The sequence below is a fragment of the Clinocottus analis genome, unplaced genomic scaffold (genome assembly GCF_023055335.1).
Source record: "Clinocottus analis isolate CAN_PGR_092001 unplaced genomic scaffold, fCliAna1.0.p SCAF_1, whole genome shotgun sequence".
Taxonomy (NCBI): Eukaryota; Metazoa; Chordata; class Actinopteri; order Perciformes; family Cottidae; genus Clinocottus; species Clinocottus analis.
In genome coordinates, this window is record NW_027175820.1 from 11679500 (window position 1) to 11706616 (window position 27117).

At 40.6% G+C, this 27117-nt stretch overlaps 1 protein-coding gene across 1 annotated transcript in view; it reads right to left on the reverse strand.

Annotated features, from left to right (window-relative positions):
• Positions 1 to 27117, reverse strand: part of fam189a1 (family with sequence similarity 189 member A1) — a 79255-nt gene that overhangs the window by 15233 nt on the left and 36905 nt on the right. The window contains exons 3-4 of the mRNA XM_068573286.1: positions 4268 to 4378; positions 2193 to 2324 (exon numbers count right to left, since the gene is read on the reverse strand). Of these exons, the coding sequence (XP_068429387.1) occupies positions 2193 to 2324; positions 4268 to 4378 (243 nt within the window). The remainder of the gene's footprint in view (positions 1 to 2192; positions 2325 to 4267; positions 4379 to 27117) is intronic.

Below are 27117 nucleotides of genomic sequence, written 5' to 3' on the forward strand. Positions count from 1 at the left end.
GCAAACACATCACAAATATTTCAGGCAACAGTCGCCTAATAGCAAAGCTCTCAGTAATATTGTTGTCCAGGGTGTATTCCTGCAGGGATGGGTGGTGATTTACTTCAGTAAATAAAGTGTTCCCATGTCAAAATGCGAGCAAATACTAAGACAACAAAGATGAAAGCTTCATCTGAGCTATTTTTGTTATGGTAATACATCCACGGTGCATTTCTGTGATTTCCCTTGTGACAACAATGTCCATAATGACATTATAAATCTTGCCAGGCAAAAAAATGTAAGGACACCTCTGAAGAAAGTGTTTAACATGCCTGCTCAACGCTTATTTAACCTCTAGAAGATGCCTCGCCTCAAGCCAAAGAGGTTAGTGAGTTACACAGCGAGGTTACACATCCGCCCCCTTACAGGAAATCCCAAATTATCTTGATGCCACCTCCCACTGACGATTTATGGCCCCAGGCAGTGTAATGAAATGAAACACGCAACGCAAATGAAATGTGTCTGCAAACAGTGAATGACACATTTTTGCATCAAAATAATAGTGCTGCTGAGGGCTAAAACAAAACTCTAAAACAGAAAGAGAGATGCTGCTGTGCAATGACTGAATAATACACTTAAGGTGGTTTAATAGGCTACTCAGTCTACCTGCTGAGATAATTCAGTACTCCCGCAATGTAATTTAGTGACAGAGGAACTATATGGAAACTGCACTATGAGTTCATTAGGATCAGCGCATCTGAAATGATCAAGGACTCATGGGACTCGGGTATGACAGCTTCATCTTAAACATAATTCAACTCATCTGACTACTTTGGCACTTAATAATGGCATCAATTCCCATATTTTTTTTAATGAGCGAAGATCAAAATGACTAATGCGCTTGATCTTTCCTCTTTTCAGAAGCATGCTTCATCCTATGAAGCCTTTTATTTGGTTATCAATGTTTTATAATCAATCAGGGTCATAAAATGAATGGATATGATTGTCGTTATCCAATAAAGACACTGTAGCACATACTGTATATCATTCCTGCAGACATTGAGTCAAGATAAATCTACAGAGATTGTGCACTTGCAAACTATCGCCAGACCAGGCTGGATACGCATTGCATACTAAGAGGTCTGCATCTGGGGGGAAGACAAATGCTGTTGCCATTCTCCACTTCCTGCCCAATTAATCTGAGACTGAACACTTTCAGTGTTTTGTATTTTACGTCACTCGGCTGGTCACATTGGGAAATGTTTCAAAGTGAGAGGGGAAACTTGGAGACCTCAGTTTAACGTCGACAGACTGTTACTCAAGTTAATGGTATCATTCTGATTAGAGAAGTAACCAGTGAGTGAAGGCAGTGTGTAGTCGTGCTACTGGACTGGCATTTCAGTGCTTTGAGCTAAATGCTCACAACAACTACTCTAACATGCTGATGATCATATAAATTACTCTACACCTGTCTCCCACAACATACATTATTTGAATTTTCAGACGTTACATTTTATCTCTATATTTTAACCCATTTTTCTACTTCTAACTCTTCTCATACATATGTAGTACTGTTAGACGGAGGCTGAGATCTAAGATTTTCATTGAGGACAACTGTTTCTCTGTAATTGTTGTATATATGACAATAAATAACTTGTAACTAAATACAAAGTACAGCTGATACTAAAGGTAATGGCATGTCCATTTGTTTCCACACATCAAGACTTTCATCTCTGGAATGCAAATAACAAATAAGGAGTTCAATAAATAGATGAAATTCATTTTTGACAAGTGAGATTTACACATTGACACAAATTTCCTGGAATTGTCTCTCAGTCTAGCCACACAAATGGATTTCAAACAGTCACTCGCAATGAGGACATCACTTCAGGTAGTTAAAGCCAGCCATGAAAACAAGGCTGCAGGAACCAACATCTACCATTATTAATTCGTACATCAACGAAATATTGGAGAAAGGCAAGAGAATCCATCGCCACTGTTAGAGTTGTAAATAACACACAGACAGTCAGTACATATGGCACAACGTGTCGTTTCCATGGCTAACAGCAGGCGCAGCAGTTACACGCTTCTCAGTTCCTCTGGGTTGCCTGCAGTCTGAACACAGTCTCATGGGTATAGAATGAGTTGTACATATGAAAACATCATAGTCTCTCATCATCAGCACAATGACATCACATGCTGGTCACACCTACCTTGAGACGGAGGCGGATGGTGTTGCAGTCCCTGAGCGGGTTCAGTTTCAGCGTCTCTCCCAGGTTGTTGCAGCTCGAACCCTGCTGCTGCAGCTCGCAGCACACACACACTCCATCGCTGTCAAACTTGAGCTGGGGGGGAGGAGGGGAGAACACACATCCACACTCATGCATGCACGCCACGTACACAAAAACATACAGACATAGACGCACGCATTCGTACACACGCAAAAGCACACGCAGGGATACATGCACTGATCAGACCTGAGCTTGGAGTGTCACAGTTATGTAGTTCATGCCGGGATTACTCCTGACATGGACACAGAGTGAAACAATCAACCAGATAAACTGAACACAAGTAAGATACTGAATATCATAACTGATGGAGAAAGGCTGCGGCACACGGCTGATCAGAAGTGCACAACAAAAGAAGAGAGGCTGTGAGACACGTGGAGCTGCCCATGGAGGGCTGGACGTCGAGCGTACCTCTGCTATGTGTCCCAGATTACGAGAAAGCAGGACATGAACCCAACAACTATGGGTTAATTACATTAGGGAGAGGAGATGAGGAACGCTAGCATTTCAGACACGACTAGGGCAGGGACTCGGGGGAGACACATGAATCAGTGAGGTTGGTCTACTCGGCTGGTCCCACTTCAGCAAGCAGACAAGCTTCTTCTAATGTGTAAGTGGTTGGGGTTAGTGGATTGGGTGCTGGATGAATCCTAAGGGGCTTCTTCAGTCAACAGAGGAGACCCCGGGGCTATAAATTGATCTTTAAAAAATCAGCTAAACATTTCATTATGAAAATGTGAAGGCTGCAGTGTTCTGTGTCCAACTACTGTCCAAATGCTCAATACATTTATTTTGACATTCTGTTTTACATGTGTAATCACCGCTGTTAGAAAAGCCAAAGTGTAGAGAGCATGTATCTAAGTGGTAAGAGCCGCTTGTGAAAAATGATTTTAAAGGGGAATTTCATTCAGAGAGACTAAAAAAAGTGTACCAGAAAGCCTGCTTTTCAAGTTGGGGTTAGAGAGTTTGAAATGAAGGGGCATTTACAAGGATACAGAGGACAAAAAGATGCCTTTAAACCATGCTGGCATCGCCCACTATTATTAGTAGTATTCTGGCCCCTTTAATATATCTGTTTGCGTTAAAATCTGGACATCTCAGTGTCTACTACTTTGATTCTGACCACGTCTCTTGAGTCTCTTTGAACTGCTGCATTAATCTTTCAAAGTGGTTTATTTGTATTTGAGCTATTTTAGATTCCGGCAAAGGTGATGTAATAATCACCAGCCATCACTAACTAACAGACAAATAGTTCAATTCACTTTTCACAGCCTGCTCAGAGCAGAAGTGCCGCCTGTCAGCCTTCCATGTGCCAACGTTCATAAATTTAAACGTTGACCCACATGCCGACAACAACGAACACATGGCTATTACGCAACAACAACAAAATGCAAGTCTTACACCAATCTTTTGCATTTATACAGGCTAATGGTAGTCGCCTTTGTGTGTATGTAATGAAGATTAGGCTACTGAGTAACACCATTATTTGGCATGTGAGTGGTATTGTACTAGTTTTAACTTTTCAAGGTCATCATTGTAAATGAGAACTGGTTACCATTTGATTTGTCTGGTTAAATAAAGGTTAAATAAATATAGTTTTTTTTTTGTTGTAAATGTTTTGGGCTGTATGTCAGAAGTTTTTAACATACAGCAAATATGAATGAACAGATTTATTGTAGAGGAATGGCAGTGTTTCAGGAATATAAGAACCAAGTGGAGCAGTCTGAGCCTCAGTGATGTCGAAAAATATTTTTTCCCCTTTTCTTTATTTCATAAAATGTTGTCAAATCTGCACTATATAATAATGAGAGATGATGATACCACTTGAAAAAGTATGTCGACCTGATTCCATCTGTCATTGTGTGATGTCGGTGTGCGTTCTTACTAAGAAGAAAGGGTTTGATTTGTATGTTTTCATCAATCAGGTTCTGACATTTGATACAAAAAACGATATGTACTGTAGTTATACAACTCCTTAGTTAAAGTCCAGTGGGTCTCACCAGCTGACACTCCTCCAGAGAGTTGACCAGCTGAGCGTTCTGGCAGGACAGGATGGAGCCCGCCAGGTTGAGCATCACACACACAGCTGACAGCAGCATGAAGAATGTGATCTGTGACAGGGAAAGAAAGAGAGGAAAAAAAGGCAACATGGTGTCAAAATGTTGCTGCTTGCAAACAGTGATTCAACACGTATATCTTCCCAATACTTAGTTTGAAAGCAGCTGTAATACCAGAGGTACTTTGCCAATCACTCGTCACTCAGTGATTTCATCAGATCAAGTGGAAATTAGCACTGATGTCAAGAAAAACCCTCAGACCTCCAGAATCTGACTGTGAGAGAAATCATAATCACAGAGAAGCTTTTCACCAAATCACATAACAAAGACGTTATTATCAGATTAAAATTCTTGACCCACAGTGAGCTATATCTATCTTCATCACCATTTGAACAGTGTTGCAGCTCATGTCCTGCAGTCAGTATAAAACACAGATACACATGCGCACACACTAACAGAGCTTATTTCTCTACGCTTCAAGTGGATACAGCTGACAGTTTAGGTTGAATGTGCTTTCACACCAAAGGTTTTTACCCCTTTTACCTCAGGGTAAAGCGTTCTTTTCATTTCCAGGCTAACAGTGGAGGACAATCCTGTTAGAATAAATATGGTCACTGTTTCGGAAAGAGTTTTAAAATGGACAACAGGCAGTCTGTCCAGGAAATTGGAAACCAGGTACCAGCTTTTTCTCAACATACTCTGAACATTTTCATGAGTTTATAATTGGTGAATTTAATAAAAAATCACAATAGCCTCTTTCCAAAGCTTGTGTTGGTGGAGGACATAAAGGGCAATATTGCAGGAGGAGTTTGACGGCGTTAAAGGTTATTGAGAACACACACAGATGGATAGGAGGAGAGAGGGACCAGGGGCGGAGAAGGGAAGGAACTGGAGGTGGCATGTAATAAACAGATGGAGCGATAAGTTTAAGTGCTTTTCACTAAGGCAGAAAATTGAAAGATTGAGAGGCTGATGGGCGAGAATGAGATGCACCTCTTTGAATGGAAAATCTGAAAAAGAGTTACGGTAAATTAAAACAAAGTTCAAACTAAAGGAACAGTGCAATCCTTAACAGACAGTGAGGGAGGATACAGACAGACAGACAGACAGACAGACAGACAGACAGACAGGCAGACAGACAGACAGACAGGCAGGCAGACAGACAGACAGACAGACAGACAGACAGACAGACAGGCAGGCAGGCAGACAGACAGACAGACAGACAGGCAGGCAGGTAGGCAGGCAGACAGACAGACAGACAGACAGACAGACAGACAGACAGGCAGGCAGGCAGACAGACAGACAGACAGACAGGCAGGCAGGTAGGCAGGCAGGCAGGCAGGCAGGTAGGCAGGCAGGCAGGCAGGCAGAACAAAACTCTGTCGCCCCAATGGGTCATTAGTCGTGATGATATGTAGATGTGATAATCAGCATTTGATTTGAAAGTGATATCAGCTGTCTGGTTCTCTGGTTGATCAGCACGAGAATGTAATCAAGCGTCTGGAAAGCCAAATGAAAGGCATGACCCGCCCACCTGCCCTTTTCTACTGCTTTTCTGTATGTATTTGATTGGTTAGTATAAGTTTGGAAGGACTGAGGTTTCTCATCTAAACTGATGGGACCACATATAGGAATCCAAATCTGAGTGGTCTTCAATGTGATCATGAGTTTGGTATGGCAGAGGAAATCTGTTGCCGCTACATCTATAGTCTCCAGAGGGACAGACGTTTGTCATAACGTCCTGGCTGGCTCTATATCATTGATTGCTGGGTGTAATAGTTCACTTTTTCAAAATGCTGGTCTGCAAAAAGCACCTTCATTAGTTCACACGGAGGTGCAGGAGCGTTTAACTCGAATGGTGCCATGACAATGACTTTCACAAAGAGGATATTGTAACGCACCCACCAGTGACAGTGAAAGCTCTCTCTGACACTCAGGCCATTAGCTGCATTTGAATGAAACCTCTCCAGGTTCACATTGTTGCCAGCTGATGCCAGTCGGATAACCAGCTGCAATTCCAACTGAGGAGAAAACAATCCCCCTTCATCAAAACTCTAATGACTGTGGTCACGCCGCTTTAAAATAACATTTGTTTTGTTTTCATAATTCTCATAGAAATCTCTTTTCGCTCTTCCAAGCACTCATTATTTAAATCTGCAGCTACAATAAAAAAACACACAAGATAGCAAGCACGCATGCGTGCGCACGCACAACACAGACACACCCACACCCACACACAACTGGCTGAATTGTGTGTTTTTATGAAACAATGGTGAAAAGGTCCCACGTGAATCCTTTTAAAATCCAAACAGTCCTCTTTGTGACCCAGGTGTCACCTGTGCGTCCCCTGTGGCGTCTCTCTGCTGAGCTGATTGTCACGCCTGGCCCCACACCAATGCCTTCTCATTACCATGTAGAATCACATAGACCATTTAGCAACTAGTCATTAATTACTGCTGCGCGGCCCTCTGCATGTGAAAGAGGTAAATACACACACAGGCAGACACGCACACACACACACACGCATGCATATGCACGCACCACTCGGTTGCTGTAACAGCCGAGGTAGATTTACGCTGCGTGTCATCTCGCATCGTTTAGCTCTCACTGCGGAGGACAATACACCACAATATGATCACTCTTCATCTCTGTGACACACACGCATAGACTACGATATAAGACCCGAGGTTCAGGTGTATCACTGGAATGCGCCATAAATGTCAGGGAGGTAAAAATGTTTTGGCTTTAGCTTCCTATCGTTCATCCTGCTGCAGTAGTTTTTCAAACTGTAGAGGTAAGGGAGGACGTTTCAAATGGATCATGTATGGACAAAAACAAAGTATCCTGTTGAGAGTTGTGCTCTTGTGTACACTAGAAGAGTAGCTCTAAAGGGGTGTAATCTTAAAGGTAACATGTGGAGTGTTTTTGGGCTTCCTCTCCTCTTGGTTGATTCATAGACTAATTGGTCATTTTGGTCATCGTCGATTAAGATCTCTTTCGTGAATTAGTTGTTCTTTATGCTTTTTTCATGCTAAATTATATATTTTCCAAGAAATCAAGCAGTATTTCTGCTGCTCAGTAATAATAATGCATGATAGCAATGCAGGATTTAAAGTACTTGGTAAATGCTTTATTAAAAAGAAACTGTATTCAACACGTGTGCTCAACCTCAAGGATTCACAAAATGGGCACTGAATGTAAACCGAAACTTTGTTCATTTACAATAAAACTCTACATGGAAACAGGCCTATTCGCTATCTGGCGGAAAGAGAGTCAAATAAGATAATTCATATCACGGTATAAATTTACGGCCAGTAGGCGAAGTGATGTGTTTACATTTGGTCAAGTGTAAACAAACAGCTGATAACATTTAAATTAGTGGGGTGGATATTGTTTTCTTAGCTGTTTCCTGTTTTTCTGTTGAACTAAGGAAGTTAACAACCTGCAGGCAGTAGTCTTGTATTTACACAATGGAGAGACATGAGAGTGGTATCAAGCATCTAATCCAACTGCCATCCCAAAGGATCTCTGTAAATCATTGTCACTTGAAGAATTGACACAAACTATAAACATTTCTAGTCTTTCTGTTGTCACGCTCTCCTCATCTATCACTGCTTCCAAGCTCATTGATCCTCACCTCTGTTTATTTGAAGAAACACTAATTACGGATGAGATAAGCATCTTAGTGGAAACTGGACTGATGGAGCAGCAAACAAGTAAATGCTTTCATTGTTTCATTATAAGCCAACTATTATAAGAACAGGAAAATGTGGGGGCTTATATGTCATCAATCGACAATTTCAGCAGTATTTTAAGCAGCAATGTATGAATATTTCATTATTGGAGTACAATGCCCTAAAGCTTGCACATACTGTATATGCAGAAAACTGCCATATTAGACTGTATATTAGGCTTATAACAATACATCTTACACATTCCATGTATGGCTCTAGACAGGTGCAGAATGTGCCAATTATGTGCATTACTAACTCTTCAAGTTATTGAAAAGAAATCTGTTGAAATGCATATGCAACACAATTATGACTGAAAAATGTACTAAAATACAGATGCATAAAAATAACCTTGTGCATAATGACCTTCACACATGTGTTAGATCTACAGATTATCATGCATGCGCCGCATCCCTAATATGTGTGACTACCTCAGGGAATCTATCTGTGGACTTAATGTTCGTGCCATACCTGCCTCCTAATATCAGGAACACATGAGCGTATTCTTTTCTGAAGCGAGGATCTAAAGGCAAAAAGAGTTGCATGTTGTTCAGATTGTAACGTTCTTTAAGACAAACCCGTGACATCGGGCGTCATTGTTTGCTGCTGTTCGTCATCATTCATCACTTATATTGTTTTAAATAATGAGTGATTGAGCCAAAGGTCATTTTTCATCATGTGGACAATATATTGTAGTTCCTAATAATGTAATAGAAGAAAGGTTCACCTCTAGAGTGGAGGGATTAGTTGATTAGTTTATCAATAAAATATTGATTCAAATCACTTTTGAAGCAAACATTACAAATATTCTCTGGATTGAGAAATTGGAACTAAGGATTTTTTGTTTTCTCTAACCTGTGCAAGTTATGCAGGGCAAAGTCATTCAAGATTGTGCAGTTGTGATTAGATGGAAAATATAAAAAAAAGAATTTGAAACAATGTTAGCATCTTTTGACTGCAGCACATATTAGTATTTAGTCTGCAGCAGCACTGCGACACAACGCCGTGTGTTTTAAATCATCCCTGAGCCATGAGAGTTGGAGGCGATGTTTTGTTTTTTCTCCAGCTCAACAGATCACAAACCCTCTGATTCAGTTTCCCTCTGACACTGTATAGCATTCCCCAGGCCCTGCACAGCTTAGAAACATCTGGGAATAAACAACTCTATAAGGAGAATACAAGATCATTTGTGAATATTGATTGACAGGAAACTGTCAAGTAGCCTGAGGAACTTCCAGATCTTAAAGTAATTTCAAATATGTTAAAATACACCCCTACCTTGGGGTTAAGCCACAATCAGCAAAGAAAACAATGTATTCTCCTGGTGTCCCCTCTGCAGACTTTATAAACACACTCGGGAAAGCAAGCAGCAGCTGGATCTCATTGGTTTCTGCTGCTAACTGAAATACCTTCCAACCTTCCTGCTCCCTCCTCTCACTGAGGGCCGTGCTAAGTGTGTGTGTGTGTGTGTGTGTGTGTGTGTGTGTGTGTGTGTGTGTGTGTGTGTGTGTGTGTGTGTGTGTGTGTGTGTGTGTGGACCACATCACCAGGATTAGTTGTGATAGGAGTTGAGTGACCTTGAGTTCAGTGCCGGTCCAAATAAACAGTGGAGGTGTTGATACTAACTCTCCGCAGCAGAGCTCAGGGGACGTCACACTAAACCAGACGTAACGACTTTCACAGACCCCTAATCCTACCGGGAAATAGCTTCATCACGGGAGCACACATCACTTTAAACCAACACTCATGTAAGTATACATGCTTAGAGATACCTGGACACACATGCTTTTGCAGGAATTCTAACTCGACAAAAAACACTGATGGGAATCAAACGTGAGTACAGGGAGCCAAAATGCAAATTTACCGAAATTATGAAGACAGTTGAATGCGGCAGCAAACATATTTGCATTTTCTCTGTACTTTAAGTCGTTGTTTGCGCTACACAGCAAAAGGAGCGCATGGAGATTACATTCACGCCTAGCACCTTGTCTCCGTAAATTGATGTATATCCTATTTAACAGGACACCGGGTTTCAGGAGTGCACGATAAAGTAAGATTGTGGATGCCGGCAATAGAAAGTGATGTTTGTGATGAGACATACAACGCCACAAGATGTTATCACAACATTAAAACAAGCTTTGTTCTAGGTGGTCGCGTAAGAGCACCAGATGTTTTGTAGGTTTCTATAGTTGTTGACTGTAAGAGTATGACAAACAACACTTTGCCTCTCGACTCTTTGGCTTTGATGTGCAGTCATGTTGACAGCATGTCAGACTGCATCTCCACAGGACGTGATGGATTAGTTCCTGTGGTTACAGACATCATGTGGACGTTGCACTCCAACACCTTTTATTGGCAGATGAGCCGTGAAAGCTACATCAAGCCAGCTGAAGCTGAACTACATCTCTCATGTCCGAGTACTTTTTTTAATCTAACCTTTTGACTTTTGAATAATGTGAATTCCCCAAGTATAGCCCTCTACCTGCTCACGACCACACAAGGAGTGTATGGATAATGGGTAACTAGACGGTCGGGTACTATAAGGGAAGTAAGGTTGCTCTGTAGAAGGAGTTCATCTGTGCCGATGCTCACACTTATTGATTAAAACAGACCATGAAAGACAGCATCTACCCGAGGGTCAGCGGCTGATTAACCTCCACTTCTCAACATTTTAATCAACCACTGACCTCTAAAGAGCTAAAACAAGGAGGCTCTGTCTCCTCTGCTCCCCTCAAGGCTCTTGGTGGTGGGATTGAGAGGGGGCGTGGGGGAGGCTGTAATGAGACAGGACTATAATGAACCTGGTCCCAGCCGACTCTCACACCACACAGAAGTACAGCAGGAGCTTTGTAAAAGATGCTGCTTGCTTGAGGCAGTTCACTGGAAATCAAGGATGGCGTCTCCATAAGTTATTAATAGGATGTAAAACGCTGTCAAATATGATACATGATACATTCCAGGCTGTGACGTGTGATCGGTAACAAACTGTCAGATCGTCAGAAAAAAAAAAAAACATTCAATTTATATGGTGAGGTTGCTCTGACAAAATTTAAGAGAATATGGCAACTTTTCCTAGATTGACACTTTCTATACAGAGTAGGCCGATGTCAGCTAGATACAAGTACACAACACACATCTAAAAATCCTATGCTATGAATTAATACAACATGTTGAAGCATTTCTAAATCAAGTTTAAACAATGTGAGGAGCTTTTCTAAAATCATGAAATGACTTAATATTATTAATATTTACATTATTAGCAGCAGCATGTTGATTCACTGCTTTGGTCCAGACTGAAAAAGCTCGACAACTATGTTGTTGGGGAGCATTTACCTGGTGATCCCCAGACTTCTCTTATTTTTGACTGAAAGCGGTCATAGTGACTGCAAGAGAGCAAAATGACCTGAGATGTGACAATTTGCTCAAACACCTTTAATGATGCCGCTCCCTGGATCATGCCGCTCTTGCTCCTATGAGCCATCAGATAAGGGAGTCTATCTAATTCATATTCTAATTAATATGGAGCCACACTTCCTGCCTCTCTGGGCCTTAGGGGAGGACATCATTCATCTGGCATTATCTCGAGTCGGAAGGTTCCGGTTCACCCAGCCAACCGTTCTCTTTCAAACGCTGCCCGGATTTCTCTCACAATCGGCTCATCCCTTTGTCTGATCCCTCACCTGTCACTTCCTGTCATTTTATGCAATATGAGAGCATGTGGAAAATAGAAATAAAGACCCCAAAGATGGTTACAAAAGGTGTGTGCCTTTATATGACGGAAGCAATGTGACATTAACGCAGAGAGGAATCCAGAGAAAGAAAGAACAGCAGGATTAAAAAATATTTCCAAATTGCCTCAATTGACATGTTTTTTTTATTTATATTTTTACGGTGTGGAGCAAATCACATCTCATATTGTTCCCTTTTTATTTATCATCAATTCAGTTCTTTCAATGCCGTTGCTTGAAACAGCATTTATTTGAGCACAATCAAATACACACACACACGCACGCACGCACACACACACACACACACACACACACACACACACACACACACACACACACACACACACACACACACACACACACACACAAAAGAGAGCTTGCTTGTTAAGAAGGCCAAGTTACAACCACAAGAAATAAAGAATATTTTCTTTTGCCATTTGGAAGGATCATTTACCTCCATGTGTGTTCTTCTTCTTGAGGCTCCAGAAAATGCACATGAAGTTGAAAAGACACACTCTTATCTACGTGATGCAAAACAAGAAGTATCCATATAGATTCTAAGATGATATCTGAGAATATAAAATATAGAAAATGGAGGAAAAAAATGTAATGAAAGATTGTAAATAGAAACAGAAATGTGAGGAAAAAACAAAACAAACTGAGACAACTCTACGGTTAAGGTTTGGGTTAACATGACTTAGGAGACCTTTCTCGTCAAGGTAAAAATTGGATTAGATTACGTCAGTTGGAAACACACAGCAATGGACCAAATAACAGTTGTAACTCTAGCAGCATCTCTACTGTGATTACAGACACAAAATGAAACAGTCAGAAATTGCTGCAGAAATCCATCACATACTGCATGCCATGCAGAGAGCGCAGGGTCAACGATGTAACCGAAATCGCAGCGGTATAGTAACGGTGCTGCAAAGGGGAACTGCATCGCCTAAAGATGAGTCACTTAGCTGACACCGTTCACAGTGAGTGTGAATCACAGAGACGCTTCTTTGATCGGCCGCTTCTTCCTTCTTTCAGCGGGTAAGAGTGAAGTCGGTTGGTCGAGCGGAGAAGCTCCGCTCTGCCTTTCATTTGAATGCCTTCTTGGCATATACAAAAAGTGAGAGGAGAGGAGGTGATGTGAGGAGCAACGGGGACGCAGAGCGGCAGTGCTAATGCAAACTGACCGGAGGTGACAGGCAAACTGTGACCAGAGCAAAAAGAAAACACTCCTGAAGAACACACACACACACACACACACACACACACACACACACACACACACACACACACACACACACACACACAACCTTGCACTCTCTCTTGCAGCTTGCTTGGTGTATAAAGAAAGAGCACACAGTCTTTATTCCGGCTGGCAGCGAGGTTGCTTTAAAGAGGCTTCACCCCGAGTTCTCCAATCTTCAACTGGAGGACTCGGGGTGAAGTATTCACGTTGGCAGACATCATCCCTGCCTAAGTGGACCTGAGCAAGACATTTCAGTCCTGTGCACCACGTTTAACCTGCTTTGTGATTGGATGGGATGTACTGCACAAGAGCTTATAATTAAAGCATAGTACTTACCTGCCTGCTTGAGCAAGGTCTCTTTAATCCATTTCTACACTTAATTAACCAATGTCATAGCAATTGTGCTTGCCAAACAGCTTTCACTGCAACAAAGAAACAGCCAAATGTATTATTTGACTGCAGACAACATGGGATTGCATCCGAATTTAGATTTTGTGATATGACAAATAAATGTGCCTCTTACTTCTCACATTGCTGTCCCTATAGAAACATAGTTGAATCACAGTTGCGGTTATAAAACTGAACACATTCAGATAAACATCCACACACTGAGCCAAAACAAACTTTAAGATTTAACAAAGGATGCTGGGAAGATGCAAAAGCAGGTTGCCTAGCAACAGGAAAATATTTTTTTTCTTGGCAGAGGACTAAAGATAATTTCTTCAAATAACCCAAAGCTTGTGTCTCTGCCTCTTTGTCCACCGTGCCTTCAGCCGCATCACAGCAGAGCCCCTATCTCACGGCATGCATCTTTTCTTTCTTTTTCCAAATCCATCTAAAATGTGGAAAGACCCAAAACACCAATGGCACAGTTCAGTGAGAGCTTGCTAGTGAAACCTGAGTGAAAAATCAGCTTTATGTGGAGAGATGTGAGTGTGAGGTTTTTACTACAGTAAGTATAAGCCGCTGGATACTTGGATTGAAAATGCACTCTTTCAGGTGTCTGTTTGTTTGTAATTAAAACATCTGAGTTTATACAACTGTGTGAAGAAATACTTAAAATGAGGGCTCGTGAGCATTTCAATAAATGATTACAGGGTGACAATCTTCTGTATCCTTCATTCCCAAAGCCTTGACTGGCTGCTTGATTCAGCTTTGCAAAAAGATGAAGATGATCAAAATCACTAATCAAACCTGACAAACTGGTGGTTGTTGCTATATGGTAGTGTATAAGGTGTACTTTATGTGTAACCCTGTGGGTATGTGAAGGCACAACATTAGCATCCATTCAAAAATCCTTTAAAAATAGGATTATTTTCACTGACTAAGTGTAAATCCATGAAGATAATTGTACACATTACACTGATGACAGTGCTGTGTCTCACATCTTTTTTTTAACCAATTTTTCTTTGCACTGATCAGGAGGTACTTGGCTAGCTTTCACACTTCTATGGATTGTATCAAGCTGAAACAATCTTTCATTCTATCAATAATTTAAACCCACGTTAATATGTGTTTACATTCAACTAAAAACTAAAATGTACAGAGTACATAGTGCAAGAATTACAGAAATAAATTATTCAAGTCTGTAGCTCATTGATTTTGTTTTGTGGCCTGCACATTTATTGTAAGTCTCAAAGTGATATACCTAGCAAGCAAAAAAAACAGAAATATGTGATTATAGCTTATTAAAAGTGTATGAAATATGTCACATATCCATCATGTTTCCCACCATTTGAAGATTGACTGCATGACGCTTTTGGGATGGAAATCTGGCTAATGGTAGCTCCTTTCTCACTCTTATGTTTCCATATCAATTCAGTGGAACTGGTCACCTTAAATGAAAGAAACGAGCTTCTGTGCTGGGATACCAATGAGTTCCTCCCATTGGTGTGTCCATTCCCGAGTACAAAAAAAGAAGTTTCATAATATGGCACCACAGGCTAGATTTCATTTCAGGGCTCCTCCTTCCTTTAGTCGCCTGCCAGCGCTGTAAAATAACTCGAAAGAACAGAAAATCTAACCATAACATCATAAAATCCTACAGAGAACATGTGAATAGGAGTTAATCTCCCCCAAAAGCTATTTTGAGTGCTTTCTATCTGTTTGAAGTAGTGCAACGTTTCTTTCAGATTCGCTCTTTGTAGACTGCCTCTCCACCACCTTCCTCACAGCCCTCGTCGGCTCACTCATTCGCAAACGTATGCACTTTTGTTTATATCTGTCTGTCTGTCTGTCTGTCTGTCTGTCTGTCTGTCTGTCTGTCTGTCTGTCTGTCTGTCTGTCTGTCTGTCTGTCCGACACACGCACACACGCACGCACACACACACACACGCACACACTTCTTGTCTGTTTCCCTTTAGCGGGTCCTGACAGGTGGTCCTACGGGGCCCATCTCTGTTGGCAGTAGGGTATATCTCGCACAAAAGCTTCTCCATCTGGGTCAAGTCAGAGATTAACAGGCCTCTAAGGAAGAAGGAGACAGAAGAATCCCACAAAATGCAAAGCAGTGGCAGAGCTGGTGTGTGCCAGTCATCTGTGCATCTGGGCATGTGTGTTTGAGTGCTGGCTTGATGTTTCTGACTGTATTGTATGTCTGCATGTGTTGTGCATGTGCACTTACAGTTCTCATAAAAAGCGAAAGCTTGGAGCAACAACAGTCTCTTAACCGCTCAATTACACAAGATGGCAGACGGTAGTGGCCTGAATTAACAGCGCTGTATTGATGCTCCACAGTACAAACTGGTGATAAATAGAATCAGAAAATCTGTTGTTGGACTGTTGCCAATCACTTAATGAATCATCGCCATTTAATAAACAGAAAAATGTGAGACGAATGCACGGCTTGAATTTTATGGACTTTTTCTCTTGCTGTTAGTAAAAGAAGAACAAATGGAAATGCTCCAGTTCCTCCAAGTACTTTTTAATAAAAACCCAAATAACAAGCATCTTCTTTTTAAGACTTTATTGCCATTTTGTTTCCTTCTTGTTTTTCGATGGAACGAGGATTTAATTTTACTCTTTTGGGGTCATATGATCGACATAGAAAGTTGGGTACTCAATATGAGGTAGTATACATGGTTTGCAATACATTATCATGGTAGAATAAGAAAACCGATGACAACAAAAGGAATTCATTTAATCCATGATTATTTTTTTTTAAAGGATTCTTAATCATTTCAATTGTGGATTTTGTGTAAATCTCCACTTTGTATATGATATCAAAGACTACAACAAAGTAAAAAGTTAATGTTTCAAATTTGCAACAAAGCTGCTGTGTCGGCCAAAATGGATTATCAACTATCGACAATCTGTATCGTGAAAACAATGTCATCGAAAAACAATGCGGTACCTTTTGAGCAAACGGCAATACCACAGCCCTGTTCTCAGTTTTCTCTTGTCATGCGCACCAATTAAAAAAACAGTAATGAAAAATCCAGGTTTCCAATAGCGACATACTTCTTTAGGTTATTCATTATAATGATATGAATCACATCTAGTATTATGGGAGATGTTTATGAGTTGCCAGGATATATCTGTACACCTTCACTTGCCAAAGGTATCAATGGCTTCAAGATTGTTTGTAGCTTTCCCAGACTACTTACTCTTACCGGTCTCACGGGAACTCTTCCTTTTTGTCATCACAAGCAATCAATTCATGTAAGATGGAAACAAACTTCAGCTTTAATATTATTTACACTTTCAGCTTTCATTTTCTCCTGTCAATGAGATAGAGGCAGTGGAAATGTATGTTGCTAATCATAGCTTTCCACAGAGTAGCAGTAGTTAGTATAGTTTCTTACTTTATTTCTGTGTCTACCTCCAGAGATATCCCTAAATGCTAAATGCTCGTCCGGCATGATGGAAGTGCAGTGTAATGAAGCCCAGTGCCCTCGGACACAGACTCAGCCATCCATTCATCCACAACAAGTCATGCACACATGAACCAGGGATGCACACATTTATGAGCCCAGACGTGTGCAATCAACATAGCAAACATAGCTATACTTCACATCATGTCCGTGCACAAAGAGAAGTCAAGCAGCAGCAGTAACAGTATGTAGTACATCTGCTGTGTTTTGCTTTTCACGCCGTTTCTGATAGCAGGACTAAAGTAACAAAGAAAGTTTATTGTGATTAATATAGTTCTTAGTTCTGGGTGAGTACTCAGCAGCTATAAGCCAGCCAGTATCTATCTATCTATCTATCTATCTATCTATCTATCTATCTATCTATCTATCTATCTATCTATCTATCTATCTATCTATCTATCTATCTATCTATCTATCTATCTATCTATCTATCTATCTATCTATCTACCTATCCATCCATCACCATCACTGCAATGTCAGAAAAGAGTTCAAACTGTTTGGTATAGAAAGAGATTGGCACCAGTGTGACAGGAGGGGGGGCAGAGTGGAGCCTATTTGTGCTGCGGAACAAAAGCTGACAGAGGGAACAATCATTTTGTATGTGTGCTTGTGGCATTTAAAACATTGGGGGAGTTATAATCTAGATTGAGTAACATGTGCAGAAAGAAATGCCTTTTCCTTCTTTCCTCAATCAATTTGATTCAGCTAAATTATTTCTGCGTTGTGACTTTATGTGTGTTTTTTTAGGAACGAAAGAGATGTTATGGCAGGTAAGTGACGGATCCTTTGTATGTCTTTACCTTGTGGCGGATTGGAGTAACACAGCAGGTTTCAGGTCACAATATCTGTCACTGGTTGGTTAAATGGTTGTCCTCACACCTTATGCAGTGCTGCAGGGACGGGGCAGTGCATGACTGTTTGTGCTTTCTGTTTCTTCAAAAATACATGAAATTTGCACAGTAGCATCTTTACCACGTGTCATTTATAGTAGAAGCAGCCTCACATTACTAGTTTTTTTCTTCTTGTTTTATTAAAAAACATGTCTTCTTTTTTAATTCTTCAATTTAAGTTCTGTTAAAAAATATAAAACTCTTTAATATTCACACTTCCACCCCTCCACACAATAGAAATACTGCTCCAAACTAGTTTTTGCACATGTGCACTGCCATGCCGACACCCACCTCTGCATGTATCTTTTCAACATCACTAAAAAACAATCCACAGTGGGATCAAAAGACAACCAAACCGCAGAAGACTCAAAGCGGCAGTCTCTCTTCCTTGTGCTTCTGTTTCCTATAAGCTAATCATAAATTGAATATTTAATACTCGCCTCTGAGGGCATGGTAGTGGTGGGTGTACAGAATATCCCTTGTTTATGTTCACAATCATCCAAGCCATTTTTTCAATACTTCCTGACAGCATGCACCTTGCATCTAACGTGTATCTGTTTACACCAGGCACGACGTTCCACAGTTGTACTTTTGTTTGAATTCGATTTTAAGAAGTGACAAATGATTAAATTGACTTTGTGCTTTCATGGAAATAGCCAACAGAAGCAGAGAAGGACAGCAACATAATTTAGGATTAAGGGAGAGTCCAACATTGTCTGTCTGGGGCCAAACAACAGGGGCCCAAAGCAATAAGTTAAACCACTTATAGCTCAGAAACACACACACACACACACACACACACACACACACACACACACACACACACACACACACACACACACACACACACACACACACACACCAATCTGCTGGCCACAGAGCCAGGAACAGAGGCTGCTAATGGACTACTTTCATTTCTAATTACAGGATTAATTTGTCCATTTAGGCCTGAATGAAAAATGCTCAACAATTGGAGGGCAAAACTGGGTTGGACAGACTGACCGTCTTCACCTTTTTTGGTCTGATACAGCTTTTAATCAATTGATCAACTAATTAATTGGATTATAAAGAACATTGGCACTAACAAACTGTCGTTTTTATTTTTTGCTGTTGTGGTGTCTGATCATAAATCTTTATCCCAGCAGCACAGAGATCTCAGTTTCCTTGTCACAATCAGTCAGTGTGCCATCTCTCTCTCTCTCTCTCTCTCTCTCTCTCTCTCTCTCTCTCTCTCTCTCTCTCTCTCTCACTCTCTCTCTCTCTCTCTCTCTCTCTCTTTCTCTCTCTCTCTCTCTCTCTCTCTTTATCCCTCTCCCTCTCCCATCAGCTGCAATAATATGTCTGTCAGGGTCACAGGCTATCACAGGGAGCACCTTATAAAGCCTTTCACCGATGTCCTACCAGCCCAATGAAGCTCTGTGATCGTAATGGAAAGTCTACGGTTATCGTGTGTATGTGCCGTCAGTGATTTCTGTGCATCGTTAGTGAGAAGTTTGGCAATGTGGGGCGCATGTGTGTGAATGTGTGTTTTGGTTGTTAAAACATGAGTGAAGCTGTTGCCCTCCGGACCATGCAGTGTGACCTGTGTGTGTGTGTGTGTGTGTGTGTGCAGCCAGCAGTGTGACGTGCTGAACAGACGTGCTTTGGACTCAGATTTATCCCCAGAAAATATCCAGCCATCCGCATGTCTCTGAAATGGTTCTGTAAATTACACACGCTCCTTTTGTGTCCGATCTCGGATAAACAGGCACACACAGACATTTGTCAAATGAAGCTGTCATGGAAGTTCAACCAGAGGGCCAACACATCCTGGCGCTTCTCACAGACATGCCAAATATTTCTCCCCAGCCAGTCAGTTATATCCACAGTCTTCTGGCGTTTATTCCAGGATCAGTAACTAAATATCCATTTATTTCTTTATTTCAATATATATTTCATGCACAAACAAACTAAACTAATTTGTAATGCTATGTTGCATTACAAATTAGTTTTCTGTATTTTTGCATTTACTGGAAAAACTGGAAACATTGGAAGGAAAGGACACAACACACACACACACACAAATAAGGTGTTTCCAACCTTACACAGTGTAGCTCACATTTTTATTTAAGTAGTACTTGAGAATTGATTAATACTATGTGACCTCATGGGATGGCGTAGTATGTTAATGTTATTTAAGAAGCTTGAGCCAGGCTAATTTTCATTGACAGTACCTGGCAGGTATAACCAGCATACGGCTGTGTTGCGCGTCATGCCATGTATTTTAAGCTTTTTGCATGTAATTTAACGCAGTTCTTATTCCTGATTTGTCCCGTACCGGTGGACACGGCAACAAACCCAATTGCTTAGCTATAGTTTGGTAAGAGCAGGCTGGTATGTTCAAGGAACCCGTCATAAATCATCTTGTTTGTCATTAAAAAAAGGGCTGCTCACTTAATCATATATCTCCTCATGTTTCCCTCTCAAGCTGTGAGTTCCACTGTAGGATCAAGGCACTATTTTGGGATGTCTCACATTGCCTGTGTGGATAACTCTTAGCCTTAGGGTTGCCTTGGTGACTATACGAGCTGGTGCCTGGAAAACGCTGCAGCAGTGTTAGGGTGGCAACATATTTCCAAACTAATAATAATACCCTAGTTAATGCATACTTAGAGGATGTATATTCTTAAAAAGGCTCTATTTTAGCAAACACTTCTGAAAAAAAGATTGGATTGTTATTAGACTAGCAGGACATGTGCATTTGTGTTAGTTGCGGCCGTTTGATTAAATGTGCATGATAGTGCTTACGTACATAAGGTGCTAACAGTTTTAACACTGATTGATTTGCTTAGGAGTAGTTAACCTTACATTGAGAAAGTTTATTAAATATAATGAAATAAGCTTACTATAAAATCTCCACCAGGTTAATAAAGCTCAAATAAGGACATGACAGACGTACAACATCTGTATGTTTATGTATCCAGCAGGCAGTAACATAGATAAATGGCATCAGAAATATGGGGATGACAAAACATGATGACAGCCGTTAAGATCCAACATGAATGATTGTTTTTATTGTCACATGTACGAGCAAGCAGCCGAGGATGAGTATATCCCTCGGATCAGACCCGAAACATGCTTGGGGTCCAACCTGTCACTCATATCTTCTGATGTGGGTTAATGCTCTATTGTGGTGCTTCTGAGTCTTAGAGCAGGTTTTGATACTGTAAATCCCGGCATCCTTCTGAAAGGCTTAGGCCGTGGGGTGTGTCTTTGAGAGAGCCTTAGACCGGTTCACCTTCATCTCCAAGTTTTTACGTATTGCTTCGTCCCGACATGTTTGAAATTGATGCTCCTCTCTGTGGCGTGCCTCAGGGTTATGTCTTGGGTCCTATAACAGAGCTCCTTGGGCACCATTTGGTCAGTTAGACTATTTTTGAAGATTTTATAACAAGGAGCGCAATTCTTTTTACAGTCTAATGAAAACACACTTTTGCCCAAAGAATGTCACAATTGATAAGATATCAGATGTCGTTTTATATGTAATGGTGGGTATAGCTATGACTTGCTCAGTTACAGTGTGTGGCAGAGGGGAGACAAATACTAATTACTTTGTAGTAACTTGTATTGCATCTTTAAAAAACAAAGTTAAAAATGATTTACAATAAAACATATCATGAACGTTATTCAATAGTTATAAGAAATGCTATAAGAAAAATGTGCATAATAAAAGAGTATACACATTTAAAGGAAGATATTTTGTTTGCAGCACATTATTACGGTTCAATTATTTAAAATCATAAAACATTTAGGAGCAGCCAGTAAGACTCGACTAAAGAACGTATTATTCGGTGCCAACGTTTGAAAAAAGTCTTTTGTTTTGTTTCTTTGAATCATGATGAGACGTTTGCACAATTGTCTTAGAACTGGATAGCTAACAGATTTTTACAGCTGGACGCAGATAAGACTGAGGTCCTTGTCATTGCTTCAGATAGCATAGCTTCCAAGGTTACTCTGTGTATTGGGTCCCTCTCCTCCACTGTACAGTCTAATCTTAGAAATCTCTGTTACATTTGATTAGGCTAAGGTTAGTATATCCTGCAACAAAAGTGAACTGCAGTAAAAATGCCGCAGCCTGCACAGGCCTGAAGCCCCACCCTTGTGCTGCACAAAATGCTGGTTGCTTGTTTATTCAAGTTTTGTAATAATAAAGGCGTTGCGTGTCTAAATTGTACAATTTCGATGCCCCTCCTTCGTTACTGTACTTAAGTTTTTTTTTTGTGGGATATCTGTACTCTACTATTTATATTTCTATAGACCTTCACTTTTACTTCACTACATTTTACAAAGAAAAAAGATACTTTGTTATGCTTACAAAATGTCTTTCTCTTACTATTTCAGCGAAAGCTCCTGAATGGATCAGTGCCAACACAACTCCTTTGTCCTTGGCCATGGTGGCCACAGCACGTAAGTACATTTATTATCAGAAAATTCCTTTTGATACATAAGTACAGTTAATATCAGATACTTTAAGACTTTTACTCAAGTCGTATTCTAATAGGTGACTTTCACTTTTACTGGAGTCATTTTCCAGTCAGGTATCTTTACTTTTACTCAAGTATGGCTTTGGGGTACTTTATACACCACTGGATTGGATGATCCGTTCCAGAAATACGCGAAGGACACGCCCACATACATACTTCTGTCTGTTGTATCACCCGCTGAGCAAGAGATGATTATTCACTCTGCAATTTGCCTTCACCTGCCCCTGCAAGTCATCATTGGACCGTCGACAAACGGTCCAGAACGATACTGAAAGGCTGTCGACCGGGTCCAGCAGCATGACTCACATCACAACCGTCTTTATTTTGGTTTCCCTTCAATTTCAAGATTCATTTTAAGGTTCTGGTTTTCTAAAATAGAGCCCTGCATGAGCTGCTCCATCCTTATATCACCAGTAGGTCACTTCGGTCTTCTGACCAAGACTCAATGCTTGTCCCTCGCACTCACTGAAAACCAAAAGATGATTGTGCCTTTAAAGTGATGGATCCGACACTGTGTGACACTCTTCCTTTAGACACACAATATGTTGATTAGAAAGTCTCAGCTCACTGAGGTCTACTGTAGCTTGGTAGCACTCTTGTGAAGAACTTTGTGACCTTCTGTGAAAGATGCTACACACTAAATAAAGTTTCTCAGAGAGTCACAACACCGAAGTGATGACACATGTGCCCTTTCTGACTATACTGGTGTGTTTTTTGACTACAGTTATCCATTCAATAAGAGCTGGTCATGGTTATGGCAATAAATTAAGTATTCTCAAGGAGTCCATGATGTTATGAGAGCTGAAAACATGCAGGTTGAAACCCTCTTGGGAATGTAGAACATTTGCTCATTTCCATTGATAATACTGAACAAAAGAGACCAGCACTGAAAAGAGATTTCCTCAGCAGAGATACAGCTTTAATATTCTCGGGGCGTATGGTATAGGTCGAGCCCTCGCTGGCATTGAAATAAACCTTTGTAGCTCTGCTGATTAATGCATTATGGTGGAAGGCGAGAGCAGCCATGAACTTGAATTCATTTTCTGACTGTAATGCAAAGCAAAATTAAACACCCTCGAGGGTTATAAAGAGCATAATAAAATAAATATTTCCTCTGCTTGTTTCTCAAGCTCTACTCAGCTTGTAGGTTGGCCTTTAGTGACAAATATACATTTACATAGTCTGTAATCTTCCAAAGTTACAGTAAATTCATCAAAACAATACTATATATATATATATATATATATATATATATATATATATATATATATATATATATATATATATATATATATGATGATCCTAAACAAGGTCAAAGTTGGACTAAGTTGAACGAAAGTGAGACCTTAATCAAACCATGATTAGATTTTTCATAGCATTTTGCGAAACATCCATATGATATCCATGCTAACACGCTCACAATGACAAGGCCATAGACAAAAAGACAGAAGGATTCGTCCTCTGGAAACAATGAATGGCTGTATCAAATGTTATGACCAACCATGCAGTAGTTGCTGAGATATTTCAGTCTCCAAGTGGTGGATCGACTTGACAGAGATTTTTTTTTAACCCCAGTAGCAATGTAACAAAAAGCAGAAGCAACGGCATCTTTAATCATGTAAAAAAACAAGAATAAAGCCATTGGAAGAGTTTGATCAAAACAAGTCCTTTTGCAATAAGCTCAACAGTTGCAGTCCATCTATGCAAGTCAGCGGTGCAGAGAAGCACTGTCTGACATTAAAACCATGGTTCAGCTACACAGTCCCGCTCAAAACACTGAAGGACAACTTGCACTCAAATCCCTGTGGAAACATGAATGGAAGTAGCTGCTCATGTTAGACCCTCTCACTGCCTGACACCTCACAAGTGCAGTGACCGTTTCACCTCAAGACTGCTATGCCTCTCCATTATTTAAATCTCTCCGCGATACACTTCGGTCCAGAGAGGTATCGACTCAGTCCAGTTTAGACATTGCATTCTTTTAATGAACGAAACAGCTTCTCAAAAAAAATAAAAACTTCTAAAACTAGGTCTACATTCATATTCTATTGTAGTTCAAAATTTAGTTTTAAGATTTGCATTTTGCAAATGGATAAAACAAAAGAAATACAACATATTACAACTTAATTTAGCGTTGTTGGGATGGTATGTGTATTTTTAAACAGTGGGCAGAACCAAGCAACGTGTTTCCCTTTGCTTCCATTCTTAAAGCTAAGCTTATACTCTTATACTGCCTCTTGATACTGTCTTCTTATGTGACGCTCGGCTTAAGAGGCAACACACTGAACAAAGCAAAGCCAATCAAGAAGATGACGTGGCTGGAAAGTGCTTTATTGGAGTTGCACAGGTGAACATAGAATTAACTGTAAATTAAATACATTTATAAGTATGTAGAGATGTTTGCTGCTGTACTGAACATACTTGCACTTAAATGTGTCAATCTCAAAGATTTACATTGAAATAAAGGTCTGTTAAATCACCCTTCGTCGCTAAAGGAGTTAACACAATGGTGATTGAGCCTCTGGCTCACTGATGAAATCCTCTACACAGCAGACCATCTCCGTCTTGTTTTCCCTACCAGGAAACAAGACGGAGATGTCCTCTAACGCACTGAGTCTTTCTGTCTCTCTCTGAACACTCATCACAGTCACAAACAGCAGCAGATTGCGGGTAGTCTTGTGTCTCTCCTGCGTGATACGGGGTAAACCCGCCATGGCATTACCGCAGCACTCTTGACTGGATAAAAAACTGCAAGATAAGGTATACGAGTAGGATTTCCTCGAACACATGGACATAGTGTATTTTCTCCTTTCACAGAGAAAAATATCTCAATGTATCTTTGATGTGGAGTTTACAAGGAAAGTATGCAGAATTTCAGATTCAACACATCTTTTCTCCCCGAAATGGTGCAGCTGTTTTTCCCACTCTAGTCTCCAACCATCCAAACATTTCACTCAGTGTCACATGCTGACTGCAATGTGTCAAAACAACAAGTAAATCTCTCTTTTTTTTTTATTTATAACTCACATCTGTCTCTAATACTTTGATATAACAGGAATCTCAGAGTGCTGCGAACACTTTTGAATATCTTAAAACACTGACAGATCATTCAAATTAGAAGCAACTTAATTTAAATATTTTATACCAAATGTTTTAGGACTGCAACTAAAGATTATAATTGTTATTTAATGAATCAATTAAACCTTCAGTCTATAAAATGACAAGTCCTCCCTTCCTGCTGCTGTCAGACTGCACAACCAACTAAACTAAAAACAAAACGCTTCAATAACCTTTTGGTCACTTTAACCACTGGTGCAGTGTAAATACATTTTTTAAAATACTTGTTTGTTCTGTCTGTACATATAATAGCGCTATTGTGGATTATTTGGACTGTTTTATTACTGTTTTACTGCTTACTTATTTTCATTACTTGTTTCTTATTCCACTACTATCTCCTGCTGCTGTAATCCTGCTTTTTCGCCACTGTAGAACTAATGAAGGATTATCTTATCTTTTCTAACACAATAAAACATGCCCATCACAAAACACATGTGTGACGGCGTGAGCGTGGTTGGGCTCAGCTGCAGAGGGGTGTGGCTCTGAGAGGCTCAGGGGACGGTGCCTGGAAGAGGCCTGATTGGCCTCCGCTGTTACTGATTGTGTTTGTCCCCAACATAAGCAGGAGGAGGCAAGACGCTCAAGAGAGACCGAGGTGACTGACAAGACGGTCCATTAGAGCCAGAACGAATCAAAACAGTCAGGGACCTTGAAACCTGGCGTGCTGGCTTCATTGTGCTGAGGGGAAACTCACTGTAGTAACGGGCGCTGAAATGAATAGAGATCCCACTCCTACACATGTCTTTTAAATATGAAGATGCAGCGAGCAGCAGGCTAGCTTTGCTGAGCGGGAAGACTGGAGTCTTGTCGTCTTAGTGACTCCAAGACGTCAGTGCACCGAGTAAAGAAATAGTCCGCAACACAATTTGCTGTACAAGGGAGCAATTAACATAATCTAAAACGCTAAATAGTATATAAAATAATTCTCCATCAACTGAACAGGTGAGTAATTAACTTATCCTTTCAGCACTAAATTGTTCATCGAGTAAAATCTCAAACTGCCCAGATCGTAGGACTAGCCCCTGGACCTGGTTTTATCATTCAAGAGTTTGATCTTAAATAAGTCAGCAAAGATAACCAAGTCTGTAACGCACATGCTTAAACAGTTTGGAGAACTCATTTGGAGAAACTCCAGCTATTACAAATCACGATGCAGAGCATGGCCACCCACAGTTGGCTGGTGGGTTGGTGCAGGATTGCCAGGCCTGAAAGCATCCAGACGGTGTATTAGTCACCTGCCTGTCAGTGCTGGGTCTCGGCCAGAAATGGATACACTTGACTGTGAGCACTGAACATGACATGCTACAGTCACTACACCAGATATAAGCTTTTAGACCCCTCTTCAGACAAGAATCTGTGGCCACCGACTGACATACTATTCTGGTAAATTACTCATGCTTTTTAAAGAAAGAGAGGTACGAGGATTTCACTGTTTTACAGTGAACACCGCGTGACCAATTTCTGCAGATTTTCTTTGATCCACAAGAGCAGAAATAATTCATATCTCTTTCATTGTTATAACATCACACAAAGCCAAAGACAGGGAGGGGGGAGGGGCATAGAAATGTGAAGGGATGGATATATGTGTAGCAGGGAACAAGGTAATAAAACCAAAGGGAGCGAGACAAGTGAGATGCAGTAAAAGGGGAGGGGTACAACCATGGTGTGGTGGAGCACTAGAAATAAAAT